The sequence below is a fragment of the Mytilus galloprovincialis genome, chromosome 1, assembly GCF_965363235.1.
Source record: "Mytilus galloprovincialis chromosome 1, xbMytGall1.hap1.1, whole genome shotgun sequence".
NCBI lineage: Eukaryota > Metazoa > Mollusca > Bivalvia > Mytilida > Mytilidae > Mytilus > Mytilus galloprovincialis.
In genome coordinates, this window is record NC_134838.1 from 64573462 (window position 1) to 64588572 (window position 15111).

General features: G+C 32.4%; 1 protein-coding gene across 1 annotated transcript in view; it reads left to right on the forward strand.

Annotated features, from left to right (window-relative positions):
• The first annotated feature begins 4478 nt into the window (after positions 1-4478).
• Positions 4479-15111, forward strand: part of LOC143081472 (allene oxide synthase-lipoxygenase protein-like) — a 36115-nt gene continuing 25482 nt past the window's right edge. Inside the window, exon 1 of the mRNA XM_076257361.1 lies at positions 4479-4989. Within this exon, the coding sequence (XP_076113476.1) occupies positions 4531-4989 (459 nt within the window). The 5' untranslated portion in view covers positions 4479-4530. The remainder of the gene's footprint in view (positions 4990-15111) is intronic.

Below are 15111 nucleotides of genomic sequence, written 5' to 3' on the forward strand. Positions count from 1 at the left end.
CCTGACTGAAGTAAGCTGACCACTGATATTTTGGCCCCTTCACGGATTATTTTTAAACATATGGACACACTATAAATGCATAAGCACTGCTATATGTATACATTTTGGAACATTGGTGTACAATTTTTGAAGATCTTAATGGACATGTTATACCAAAATCAAAACGTAATTGGAAGTAAAACCGGTTAAATATTTAAATAAAAAGGAATTTATTCCAGATAAAGATGTTCTTTAATGCAAAATTTTACAAAAATGTAAAATATGCAAATTTTTCGTAAACAGGATATGTAGAGCTGGATATACATTTTAACATGCAGTTGAAAGCCATTCTATGCGGTACTGAATTGTTACGAGGATCTACTGTATCATGCAGAATCAAAGAGGAAGGGCCATTTTGCCGGGGATTTTTTTCACAGAAGGGCCAATTTCAAAAAGTGCCGACAGAATAAAATTCACTATAAAAACAAAAAATAAAAATGCTTTTTGATATATTTCGATTTACATATATTATGATATGTGTGTTCAATAGTTAATTTAACCCTCAAAAAGAATGAAAGTCCAATATGCGGATTTTTGGGTGTTTTTAAGTGGAAAAAACAGGGAATCCCCCCAGAAGGACATTTCAAACCAACAAAATGTTATGTTTTTTATGACTGTTGTTATTCATAATACTTTTTCCCTCAAACATGAAATTGGTTTAGTGTGTCCTTATTACATAAAAAAACAACTTTTTGAAGAAAAAATTGTAGCATCGATAAATTGTACCGATATAGCTTCTTAATAAGAAATCTAATGATAAGTATCGCCGTAGCTCCATCAGCAGAGCACAGAACTACTAATAAATGATGGTTTTGAAGAAAAGGTTCGAATCTCGCTCAGAATAGTTGCATTTTTTTGTGTTGTTAAATTAAATTCTAATGTTTCTATTATATTTTTTCGGATGTTTGCTTAATTCATATGAAAATTCTGGTTCATTTTGACTATATAGTTTACTAGACTAAGTATATCTTTTTACATGCATCAAAGAAAAAATAATGTATAATTGCTTATTGTGTGCAATCCTATGACTTCCATACTCTCGACTTACTTTATTTTCATGTGTTTATATTTATTACAAAAACAGTCATATATTCAAGGGACAACTGCCGTCAAACTGATGTAGGTGCCTGTACATAACCAATAACCACGAGAATTGATTCTATAGAAATGAAGCCTACATGTTGTGGGTGTAATATACACAAAAAGTCATAACTTATAATAAGGCCATTGTTTACAAGTTTCAAAACAACAAAAAACAATTTTCGAAACCTTTTTTGAACATGGTATTATATGTAACAAATGCAGCCAACAACAATTGTGTCGCCAATTCACAAACTGTATAGATACTAGTACTGATTTTTTTACCACCGTCCCTACACTGGTACCTAAGTCATAAAAAAAAAACCAAAAAAAACAACACAACAGAACAGAAAAAATCAGTTACACTACAAATCGTAATTGTAGGTAAAACATCAACAAGCTGTTGCATCTGTATCAAAACAAAGGGCCGATTTGTTAAAATGACGGAAAAGGCAATATAACATGTGATAGTAACACAGGGTGATCTATGACCAACTGATGTAAGATCTTCTCCGGTTAAAATATATACATGTATTATCTTATCTTATCTTAAAGACGACAAATTCAGATATACATATATTCAGAATGAGAAAGTCACGATTTGAATGTGTTCGATATTATTTGGCTCCTTGACAAGTTACGTGTTATGGCACCTAAAGGATGTTAATAATAAAATAAAATCAATATTAAAAAATCAATAGCCTTGGCCTTGTTTTTGTAGGAATACCTGTTCAAGGTATGAAAATAGATGATGTGACGTATTTTCATGTACATTGTACTATAATTAGCATCTATCGGGCTATTTAAAACATGATTTTACCTATCTTATCGAATGAAACAAATTGCCGGCAAATTGGCTCTACCTCAAATTTTAGACAAATAATTAAGTGTAACCACTCTAGACCTGTCCGATTTTTCAGTTTGTTTATCTTATCATACTAGTAGATCAAATGTAATGGATTGATTGATTTTTTGGTTGTTAACACCAAGTGGCGAATATAGCATGCATGCCAAGAACGATAAACAACTAAAAATAAATACAATATGTACATGTAGGTCCTGTAATAGGAGCCGCCCGGGATGAAGGTCGAGAAATTTGGACTGCAAATGTAAATAAGCGTATATTGGATAGGGACAGAAGTTTGGCCTTGCAACAGGTCACCTACGGACCTTATAAACTGTTGATACAAGGGTTCTTAACGTGCAAAAAATGCGGCACTCTGTCTTCTCGAGTCATCGGATTTAACGTCCCAATTCTGACTGGATATGGCTGCCTATTCATACATCCCACATAGCCAAATAGACACCGCACTTTCTCAAGGGTTTCTCTGCCGGTCAGAAGTCAGAACACAATAAGTGATAATATTGATAGATTTCTTAATCGCCCTTATGAGGAAAATAACTGATTACAGGAACAAAATTAACCGCAATCCTGTAAGCCCGTCTTTATATCCTCAACTGAAACACAACAGAATGCGAGTTATCTTCTTCTCCTTAACTGAGACATAATAGAATGCGAGTTATCACCACAAGCGAAATGGGTTACTTTTATTTTAGTAAGTCATTCTCTATTATTTGTGTATAAGCTCTTACAAGCAAAATAAATTTTGTATGAACTTTTGAAAACATGTATCGTTAAAATTCCCCCTACCGATGAAAATTATATAATTTGACGTCACAAATATTCATATCTAATTATATTTACTAAATGTATGATTACTTAAACTCGAATATATAACCATTTTTTATGCAAATTCGGCAAATACTTATGACTAATTAATACATGCGAGTAGATTTCGCTATCGTGGTGGTTGTCGTTGCCTCCGTTAGATTAGCAGACATGTATATCGCCTTCTGGTTGCTGTCTTTCTTAGAAATAACTCGGTAGAATTATGCTTTTTTTTTTTATTCTTTAGAGGAAGTAGTGAATAACGGAAGTGAGGGATAAGCAATACATACGTTCACAGGGACAATTAAATACTATTATGCAATATGAATATTTTTAATATAATTATGGTCCGTCTGCAATTCGTCAAACAATTTCTTTTCTTTTCATATCGTTTTTTATTTTCTTCCCAATTGCATTGTAAAACAACCCTTTCGACACCGGATTAATATTTATATATCGAGGAATGCAGTATAAATGCTTTTTTAAACTTCCTATCGATTCGGAATTGTTTGTCAATCATAAATAATCAAAAGTATAACATATTGTCCGAGTTCACAGTTATTTCGTAGTGCATTTCTTTTAGACAATAAATAAAAATTAAAAAAAATCCCACCTGCGTTTTCTCAATAATATTTGTACAGTGTGTTGTACTACATTTGGAAAAAATTATACCAAAACTATAGAATATTTCATCGACTCTAACTCAAAATATAGACAGTTTTATATTAAGGGGGTCTTGAAATCTATTAACAGCTTTCGAAATTCTAAATTTTAAACTTTTGCAGCTGGACCAAATCACTACTTTACTTGAAAATTCATGACCCAATTTTTTTTTACAGTTTCATTCCGCCCATTTTACCCCCCATCCCACCCCCGTTCCCCCTACTTGCTATTTGAGGCATTAAACATGGAGAAATAAATTTGGAAGGGGTATAAAAAAAATTGGCAAGTAACACACTGTCCACACTAAGGACTATATTCGTACAACGCAGGCGCGGATCTCGGGGGGGGGGGGGGGGGGATCCGGGGTTGTAGCCCCCTTTTTTGGACGATCAATGCATTTGAATGGGCACATGTAGTTGGACCCCCCCCCCCCCCCCCTTTTTTTTGTCCTGGGTTAGGAACACCCTTTTAAAAATGGCTGGATCCGCCCCTGCAACGAACAATGAAAATCAAAGGACGTTAACTGTGTACTCGGACCATTTTGCCGACTGTCATTTTCATTGTAATTACTTAGTCCAACTCATACCTAGTCCAAATGAAAATGACGCCTTCAAAAGCTGTTTTATAATTTTGCATGCTATTTATTTAGTTTTGTGGCCAGATAAATGTTCACTTGCATGAATATTTATTTTACTTGTTTTTGAATTTGATCAAGAATACAATGCGTGTTACCGCAGGTTCAATACCACCATGCAAAATCCAGATGTACATAAGATTTCATAATAAACGATTTTAATATGACTAGCATGCGTGTTTACAGGGTGCATTAAAACAAATATCTTAAGATTTTCAATTCAAGATTATTACCCAGCTCTACGATCGAGTTACAATAATTCACGAAGGTTTACATAATAGAACAACAGAAACAGATTTTGTTATGAACGTCTATTATCATAAAATTACATTTAAACTTTAAAATTAAAATCGGTTCTGCTTGTTGTCTGTTTATTTAATACACGCATGATGTACATTTTAAAAATCAACAGGTAAACGTCTTGTAGACTGAAAGTCCTGTCAGTATGGTGTCTTATAAAATATCCGTAAAAACTGGAGATAAAAAAGGAGCAGGGACCGATGCCAATGTTTATGTAATACTGCATGGAAAAGGTACTAAAACAAGCGAGCAGAACCTTGATACTTTCTTTAAAAATGATTTTGAAAGAGGCAGCATTGATACGTATTCAGTTGATTCTGATATCAACATACCCGAAGTTCAAAGAATCGAGCTATGGCGAGACAATAATGGTTTACTCAGCAACTGGTATTTAGATTGGATTGAGGTTACCAATGTGGAAACTGGTATCACGTCTATATTCCCTGCGATGAAGTGGATCAAAGAAGACAATCATTACTTTTTCAAACACATCGACACTTGTCTACCACAAGATGATCCTTTTAAAGATATGAGAATGCTTGAATTACAGACTATACAGAAAGACTATCAGTTACAAGTGAAAGTGCTAGGACTACCTGCCCAGGTACGTGTCTTTTTGTTTTCTTATTCTATTTTAGATATTACAGTGGAACCTGTTTAAACCGAACCTCTTCAGGACTTAAGATTTTGTTCGGTTTTGGCCGATGTCCGGTTTTATCAGGTTCACAACGCACTTTATTTGATATGATGGTACTTACGAACATGTTTGGTTTAGGTATAAAACCACTAATTCATAGCCCCATTGCTTTCTATGTTAAATTCTGCAATTTCAAGAATTTATGGCTACTTTGTCGTAAGTTCAAATAAAGTGGCAGTTATTTCATGTCAAAACTGTACCTTATCCTGACTTGTGCTGCAAAAATCAACATACTGTACCTTTAATTGCATATTAGGGCGTACTGGTTCCCTGAAGTTTGATACATGTAGTACAAAAACAGGAACGTCTGATCTGAACAACCGGTCAAATGTGCCCTTCTATAAAATTCCATATACTTCTTTATTATTAACATAAATCTTTCAACAAGGTTTGTACAGTGATTCCAAGTCCACAAGCTTTCATTTGATACCACAATTAACCAAATATACCCGCTATTGACAAAGCTACAGCTATGCGTAGGAACTACTTTGTTTAAAATATGTACTACTTTCTTGTATGTTCTTTTCGACCGGGCCTGAATTAGTGGTTCTATACCTTTATACAGGTTTTCGGTTTATACAGGATTTGGTTTATTCAGGTTTCACTGTAATGCGATACAAAACATAGATGTATAGTAAGTTGAAACTTACCACACCCGATTAATAAGATGAAATGCAGATGTGTTGTTAAAAAAGCTATATGCCATTATTTTTTCTTTTCTTCAAATAATTGCCTCTCAAATATGAGAACACTGAAACGATTATGCATTAAAAAAATTAAAAAAACAAGTTTAAGATCATATCAAATGACTTGATATTATTAAACGAAGACGAAAACTGATTGTTAATGTAGGCCCATCGGATATCCAGTCGGAATCAGAAAGAAAGATTTTTTAATTACTCGTTAAAATGTTTGGTTGCTCGAAGTTTTCTTTGTCTAGTTTGAAAAAATGAAAATACTGAATAATGAAAAACAGGGACATAACTGTGCGTGCAAGATAAACGATTTTAACGCTTTTTGCAAATATTTGTATGCATAGTCATTTTATATTTCTTTAAAATGTTTAAGAATGAAATATTTTTGCAATATCGAGCGACCGCCTTTTATACAACCGAAAAATAACAATAATTTTTGACCGTCCTTGTTTTTGACAAAGTTGTACTAACAAAGGATTAGTGAATGGGCAACTAGTATTTTCGGAGTGACACGCCCATGAATGAATTTAATTGTACTTTGCAATTCATTCTTATTCCTTGAAATGAGGAAGTTTTGTGATAAATAGTTCCAATGTAAAGACCAGAAATACATGTAGTAAAAAGACACCCGATTTACACAAAAATGGCTGCCATGGTCAGGATTAACCTAGTCAATTGTCAAACTTGAACGTCTGAACTGGACGGAACGAACCGCAAAAAACATTAGATTTCAGAATTTAATCATTAATTTTGCAGTTAAAAAAAAATGACCGAGCAGAGTTTTGTAACTTTGTACAACACTGAATATAAATTACAGATTTTACAAGCTTTTGTAAACAAAGTCATCAAAGGACGTCGCTATAACCAACATGAAATGATTTGTATCCAAAGGCAACAGATAGCTTTACTTTCATCATAATTATGAATGTGGTTACATTTGTTTGTAAGAATGTCCATCATAGAGTGGGTTTTTACGAAAGCCGAGAAGGATCATTCAAAATTCAAAATTCAAAATTCAAAATTTAAAATTCAAAATTCAAAAATAAAAAATCCTACATTAATCTATCATGATTCCCCGCGCTTACGAAAGCCAAAAAAGATCGCACTTTACACTTTAATATCATACTGAAATCTATTTTAGAAAGTTTGTTAAGAACACGAACCCATTGAAACAAGGCAAAGGATCTGTTAAACCTTCATAGGGATACATCCAACTTTACCATTTGAAACCCTTGGTAACACAGCGTCCTTGCAAGTAGCAACCCTCTATCAAGAAAATAGGAAAGGAAACCCGTGCCCTATACTACTACATGTAGCTGGAAAGTCGCTTCACTGAAATGGAACGTTCACAATGGAAAAATTGAAATCATCGCTTTTTCGTAAATTTTAAATATGCATGAAATATTTACCACTGGAGGTTAAGCAAACAACAACAAATTTCTTATAATAACCTAGTTTTCTAACGGAAGAATCTAGTTATTTTAAAATATGTATATACAAAAGACAGATTTTGTGTATCGTTTATCAAATTCTGATAATTTTTTGTTGTTATATCAACAATAATTCGTGTTAAGTTTTTGACGATTTTTCTTTATGTTATTTGGGAGTTACGGTCTATGATTGACGAAAAATGATACTTTTGGCATTTATTTATGTAATTCCATTTATTACAAAAGCGTATTAGGGTCATCCTTTTTATTTATTTTTTTTCAAATTGTCGACTTTTATCTTGGAATTATCAACTTCAATCTTGCAATTTCCAACTTTAATCTTGGAATTATCAATTTAAATCTGGGTGGAGGGGTTAACTTTGATTTTTTTTTGGTAGGGGTGTACTATGTATGTCTAAAACAATGTACCCATTTTTATATAATATGAACAAATATATGGTACCTATATTTATATATTAAAATTATCACCCGCCATGACATTTCCAGGCTTATGGAGGTAGAACGTCATTGTTAGAAAAATTATAAACATGATAAATATCGAGATTCAATGAAATACGTATTTGTGAAGAAGAGATAAACACTTTCCTTGGCTTCTTTTTTGCGGACGCCGAACTATACATTATATATAAGTTTTGAAGAAGTTTTACTTTATCGTTTGAAGTGAAAAATATTTGAATCTACATTTTAAATTGATACACAAAAAAAAAAAATAAAAATTCTCTGCTCTATATATTTTATTTCATAAAAGGAGTCTGAAATATATCCATAACAAATTAAATGCACCGTATCAAATGCATATAAGAGAACACCTACTTATAATGTTACGCGTCGCTTACTATGTATAGAGACATGCATAATAAACCTTAATTAAAAGAAGGAACTCTTAAAGCTTACTTTGACAAATTTTAAACTAACTTCATTTTAACAAGTTTAAATTACATATTCTAAAATAGAGCTGCCAATAAAAACAAAATGCTCTGCTCTATAGATTTTCTTTCATAAATGAAGTCTGAAATATATCCATAATAAATACACCGTATCAAATGCATATATGAGAATATCAAGACTTTTAAACTGTTACGCGTCGCATACTTTGTTTAGAGACATGCATGATAAATCTAAATCAAAAGACAAATTTAAAAAAAGGAATTCTTAAAGCTAACTTTGACAAATTTCAAACTAACTTCGTTTCAACAAGTTTAAATCACATGTTCTAAAATAGAGCTGAGAATTATTTATATTGAATTTATGAGCCGTGTTTCTATTGATAAAGATTTGAACGAGCGATGAACTTTCTCCAGCTGTTTAAGATTTAAATGTGTGTAACGGTACAGATTAGATCTGTCATAGATACAGACTTACAACGACTGATGAAGTATAGCAAATTGCCACCTAAGTTAAAGTAATCAAATCAATTAAGAATGACTAATATTTATTATATATAATTACACAGACTTGTATTCAAGTTATAATATATACAAAAGAACTAAAAAACATAATATAATATAATACAAAAATATAAAATTGGCGTTACGGGCAACATGCTAGCAATTGATATGTATTTAAAAAATAAAAATAATACATATCTCAATTAAATTCACATTATTCGAGCATCTATCGCGGCACTTGCACTTGACGACAGAGTGTAGATGTGGTACCGTGACTTCAAATAACTTTGACCATATACTTTAAGGAGAAAGTCACGAGCCACTTTAGTATACATCAAACAGAAACATAACTCGTAGAGTATTGAATGAAACCTCAAACAATGTGAACCTAATAGCAAAGCGAGCTTTTTAAAAGAGAGTATTTACAAGAGCTCGAAGCATAATTCAAAGAACAATATGTTACTTCAAAATACCTCTCTACGAGTGACATGTTGAGTGCTGGCCCATCCCATGTCAAACATAGGTAACTCAAGTATACCCACTCTTTTAGTTTATTTTAATTAATTTTAATACCTGCATGTTGAGCGCTGACCCAGCCCATGCTTAGAGGGTATTGGCTCACTTTGCAACCTGAGACGGATAACCTCGAGTGAAAAAACCATTTGCACACTAAAACATGTATCCAAAAGAACTGTCAAATGGACAAACAAATGATTCGTTCACCCGACGAGAGGGCTGCCTAGTTATCCATTTTATTCAGGGCTGCCTGAGAACTCAGGTAATAATTTTGTGACAAGTAAAGAATGGATGAAATTCATTATTACATTGCCCAAACGAAATGCTACACATGCTGCCCTTGTAACGCATTGAGTATCCCCAAAATTATTCCGAGAGAGTGGTTGTGCCAAATTGAATATTGTTACTTATTTACATGTTTTCGACTAATTAGAGCAAACTTTACAAAAATAAGCAGAAATCGATTAGTCTACTAAAATACATCAAAAATGATTATAATGAATCACTAATAAAATGCTTGAATCGTAATTATTTACACATTTTCAACAGAGCTTGACGAATGTCAACTTCAGATGTTCTTATATAACGACTGTAACAGTCAGATTTCCAACGTCCTAAAGTTTGAATCATATGATCTTGGATACCATTAGAACTACAAGTTGTCGCTGCTCCTATTCGGAAAGAATGTCCACTATATTTATCGGCATTTAAACCTAAGTGTGATAGAATTGTTTTCAATTTGTCTATAAATAACGATCTGCGTAAAGCTAAATTACTACTGTCAACCAATAGCGGATCATTATCTGTTGCACCGTTCATATTTCTGGATGTTACGTATTTTGACAACTGTACATATGGACAAATATTTTTATTAGTTTTAAATAGTTTAATGATTACTCCATGACGAAAAATGTCGGTTTTGGATGCCTTCAAACGTAAATTAACTTGACAATCAGTTACAAATACTACATCATCCATAGTTAAATTCAAAGCTTGATCGAATGACTGTTTGCATGTAAATTCAGAACAACGCAGGAAACCGAAAAAACCTATAACAGCTGCAGTTAACATAGTAAAATCTAAATGCGGGTCAAAAATACTTTTCTGTAAATGTTGGTAAATCTGTTGAAGCACACTATAAGTAATCGGTAGTTTTAGTCGCACACTTTTGTTTTCAGATTTCTTTATACCATTTAGAATATTTTGTAACCGTAGCAAAGGCTTACCTACATTATCTACTAAAGGATTGACACTACAATTGGCAATAGAAAAATGACGTATTCCAGCAAGATATAACTTGATAGTTGAATATTTCAAACCTAACACTGACTGGCAATATGATACAAAACAAATTAATATATCCTCGGAAATATTAGACATTACATTTCCAATATTTTCTCCCTCGAATTGAGAGGTAAAATTTATATTGAAGTAAATTCTTTGAAATTTAATTCTTTGAAATTTAATTCTTTGAAATTTTATTCTAATACGCTATTGAACATTACTAAGAGCCAATAAATACAATAATTTTGTATATTATAAATTAGTTCCTTCAATAAATAAAAGTTTTAACGCTTGTCTGTCTGTACGTCCGTACGTATTCATGGGAAAATTTACAACTTGGACGTTTCCGCAATTTAACTTTATTTTGCCTCAAACAAATGCTATGAAACTTGTACACATTGCTAATTACCACCAAACTGAGATGAAGTTTAAATTTGGCTTGCATCACTTTCACCGTTCAAGCCCATTTATAAATGGAAAAAATGTTAAATGTGTCGTCTACGCGCTCTTACTTTATTTGCCTCAACCAAATGTTATGAAAGTTACATACAATGCTTATTACCACTTCAACAATGAGCAAACCCCATACCACATAGCAAATCATATAATACCCTGATGTAATTATAAGAAAAAGAGGACTGCTTCAAATGACATCAGTACCACTGAACCAGTCCTTCAGCTGGCCCCTAAACAAATATATACTAGTTCATTGATAATGAACGCCATACTAATTTCCAAATTGTACACAAGAAACTAAAATTAAAATAATAAAAGACTAACAAAGGCCAGAGGCTCCTGACTTGGGACAGGCGCAAAAATGCGGCGGGGTTAAACATGTTTGTGAGATCTCAACCCTCCCCCTATACCTCTAGCCAATGTAGAAAAGTAAACGCATAACAATACGCACATTAAAATTCAGTCCAAGAGAAGTCCGAGTCTGATGTCAGAAGATGTAACCAAAGAAATAAACAAAATGACAATAATACATAAATAACAACAGACTACTAGCAGTTAACTGACATGCCAGCTCCAGACTTCAATTAAACTGACTGAAAGATTATGCTTTCATCATATGAACATCAGGCACAATCCTTCTCGTTAGGGGTTTAGTATCATACCATCATAACATATATGAATAGAACATAACCCGTGTCATGCCAACAACTGGTTTTTGAATAAATGTGTTTAGTTCCGATGCAAAGACCCTATAAGTGAATCAATATTAACGCCAAAATATGCAATCTTTAATGACCTGACAACAGTATCGTAACTATATCCCTTCTTAATAAGTCTATGCAAAGGTTTTGTTAGTTTTTGAGGTGAATACTGACACCTTTGTGCTTTATAAAGAATATTTCCATAAAAAATTGGATGTGAAATACCTGAACGTATAAGAAGTCTGCATGTTGAGCTATATTTACGAATGCTGTCCTTATACCGAAGATAAAATTTAGTAAATGTTTTGACTAGTTTGTGATATCGAAAACCCTGATGTAATAATTTTTCAGTAATACATAAATTTCTCTCGTTAAAATCTAAAACATTGTTACATACACGTACAAGTTCAGATATATAAACACCGTAAGATGGTGACAAGGGAACGTCACCATCTAAAAATGGATAATTAACGATAGGAAATGAAAAATCATCTCTTTTATCATAAATTTGAGTATTCAGCTTTCCATTAGTGATATAGATATCAAGATCGAGGAAAGGACAGTGGTCATTGTTAGTATTAGCTTTATTTAAAGTAAGTTCAGCAGGATAAATTTCTTTAATATACATACTGAAGTCGTCATTACTGAGAGCCAAAATATCATCCAAATATCTAAAAGTATTATTAAATTTGTTTATCAGATGTTGTTTCGATGGGTCTTTGCTTATTTTTGTCATAAATTGTAACTCATAGCAATACAAAAACAGGTCCGCAATAAGTGGTGCACAGTTAGTCCCCATTGGAATTCCGATAATCTGACGATATACGGAATTCCCAAAGCGAACAAAAATGTTATCTAGTAAAAATTCAAGGGCATATATAGTATCAAAGCATGTCCAATTGACATAGTTTTTTTGTTTATTGCTACTAAAAAATGACCTAAAAGAGTTTGAACATATATATTCACATGACTTTTAATTAGCATGTTCCAGAGAGGTATTCAGCCGGCAAAAACATAAATTAAAGCTGGTACTCCAGGAATTTATTCGCATAGAAGTATTTTCACCTAATTCGACACAAAGCTTCTTTTTTTATCTTTATTATACACAATATTTCTGTAGCCTGTTGTACTCGTCGTTTAATTGCTATTTTAGGGGGGAAATGATAACTTTATTTGGAAATGTTGTTTTCTAGGGCAAATCTTTTTTATTGAATTTGTTTCTACCAGAAAGTTTTCTTGTGAATTTTTAACTTATAGTGTCTTTGTTAAAACAGAACCTACATTCAATTTGAAAGATCACGTTTTCAGTGTTTACTTGGAAGGTAATATTTTGACACTAGATTTCCCACTGACAGCAATGAAAAATCCGAAAACCCTGGGTAAAATTGATATCCAGGAACATTGCAAAACATTTTCACCAGTTTTAAAGACGGTTTCGGGTTAAAGAAATAACAGAAATAAATTGATAAATAATCATTTTAAAAAACAGTTGAAATTTTATATTACAATCAAATATAGTATGTCAAAACAATGTAAGCATCCTCTACAATGAAATTAAATTTGTCTTTTCGGACACAATGCCAAATGCTTAATTTTTTACAGCATAAAACTCTCAATGTGTTCCCTGTGTGGATAAAAAAAAACAACACTATGATCTCCATTCTTCGCCTGCCTATTCTCTAATTTTACACCTGACAATAATTCTCATTCACTACAACGAAAAGTACACGACATATTTTTTGTGTTGTATAAATGAGGATGGTGCACATTCTGTATGTGTCTGTCCCAAGTCAGGAGCCTGTAATTCGGTGGTTGTCGTTTTTTGCTGTATATCAAATTTGTTTATTCGTCTGAATTGTTTTACATTTGTCATTTCGGGGCCTTTTATAGCTGACTATGTGATATGGGTTTTACTCATTGATGAAGGCCGTTCGGTGACCTATAGTTGTTAATTTCTGATTCATTTTGGTCTCTTGTGGAGCGTTGTCTCATTGGCAATCATACCTCATCGTCTTATTTTATATAACGAAAGATTCTCAAGATTCTCATAAAAAGAAAAAAAGGAAAAAACATTCGAATAAGGATTGAAGTGACACTCGATATCTCTCTCCCCCACCCCCGAGTAAAAGTGATAACAAGAAATGTTTCACTTGTCTGACATAATGTCGGCACATATCCTTTGACCTTTGAAAAGTGTTATAATGTTTGTCTGTGCATAATTATATTATTAATCTACGGTATATTTTAGAGATCAATAAGACAATATTTGTTGTTTTTGGATTGCAACAGTACTGCAATAAAACAGGATTATCTTTCTTGATTTGCGAGTTTTGAATTCTGAATTATGAATGATCCTTCTCGGCTTTCGTAGGTTTGTTTTATAATTACGTAAAATTTTGACAAAATTTGTATGAAATTGCGTTGTTTTTTTATATTAAGTTGAGGTTTTTTTTTTTTTTTTTGGCGTTCATAAAGTTGTGTGATTTGTTAAGAAATTCAAGCCATGCTTTTGCTAGAATCGGTAAGGGCACACATTGAGCCATGATACTGTGAATTATGCAAGCATTAGGAAAGTCTTTTTGGGAACGGTCCTAGTGTGAAATAAATTTATATAAAATTTGTCAGATTAAATTTGCCGTATCAATTTTTAATATTTAGTATATCGCATTTCGTCATAGCAGAGCTACATAACAATTTACTGCAGGTTGTGAATTTTACCATCTTTTCAAATGCTATTCATACAACATGTACTTAAATATTGTAATATCTTCAAGATTTATTACTAAACACTCAAACACAATTTTATGTAATAACGTTATTTTAAATATAGAACAAATTAAACTTATTCAAGTCAATTTAGTTGGGGGGACGATAATGTGATATTATGAGTAACTAAGGCTGGGTCAGGATGTTTTTCGCCATTTTCTAGGCTGGCTTATCTTTTTATATTATTCGATTTTAAACACAACTATTTCAGAACATCAAATGAACGTCTCCATATCGTGCTTACTTTAGGGGTAAATTCGGTAAATAAATATACGTCATCAGGGAGAGCTTTCTGTATAACACTGAAGTCATATGCTCTTCTGATTGGTAGATAATGTTTGTAATAAATATTTTTTGGCAGATGGATCAAAACTAGAGTTGAAAAAAAATAAAAAATAAATGCTGAATGTACTAATTTGTTTTACTACAGGGTTGAAAAGTAATGGGGGTCAGTATAGGAATTCAGTGCGAATCTACATTGTTTGTAAACAAGGACATCCGAATGCCCAAAAATGCCGAATGAGCCGATGTTTTTATTAGTGCAAAAGATAGCCTAGGGCTACATTTGTACTTTCATGAATGTTATATGAAAGATTCCAATTTCTAAAGGTAAATCAGGTATAAATTTAATTCCATACATAGATTAGCATTAAAGTCAATGGAAGATTTTTTACTGAATTTACCCCTATACGTTTTGATGAGTTACAGGAAAACAACTGATCAATGATTCAATATAACATACTAACAAGTATAGGTTTTTGTAGAGTTTGAT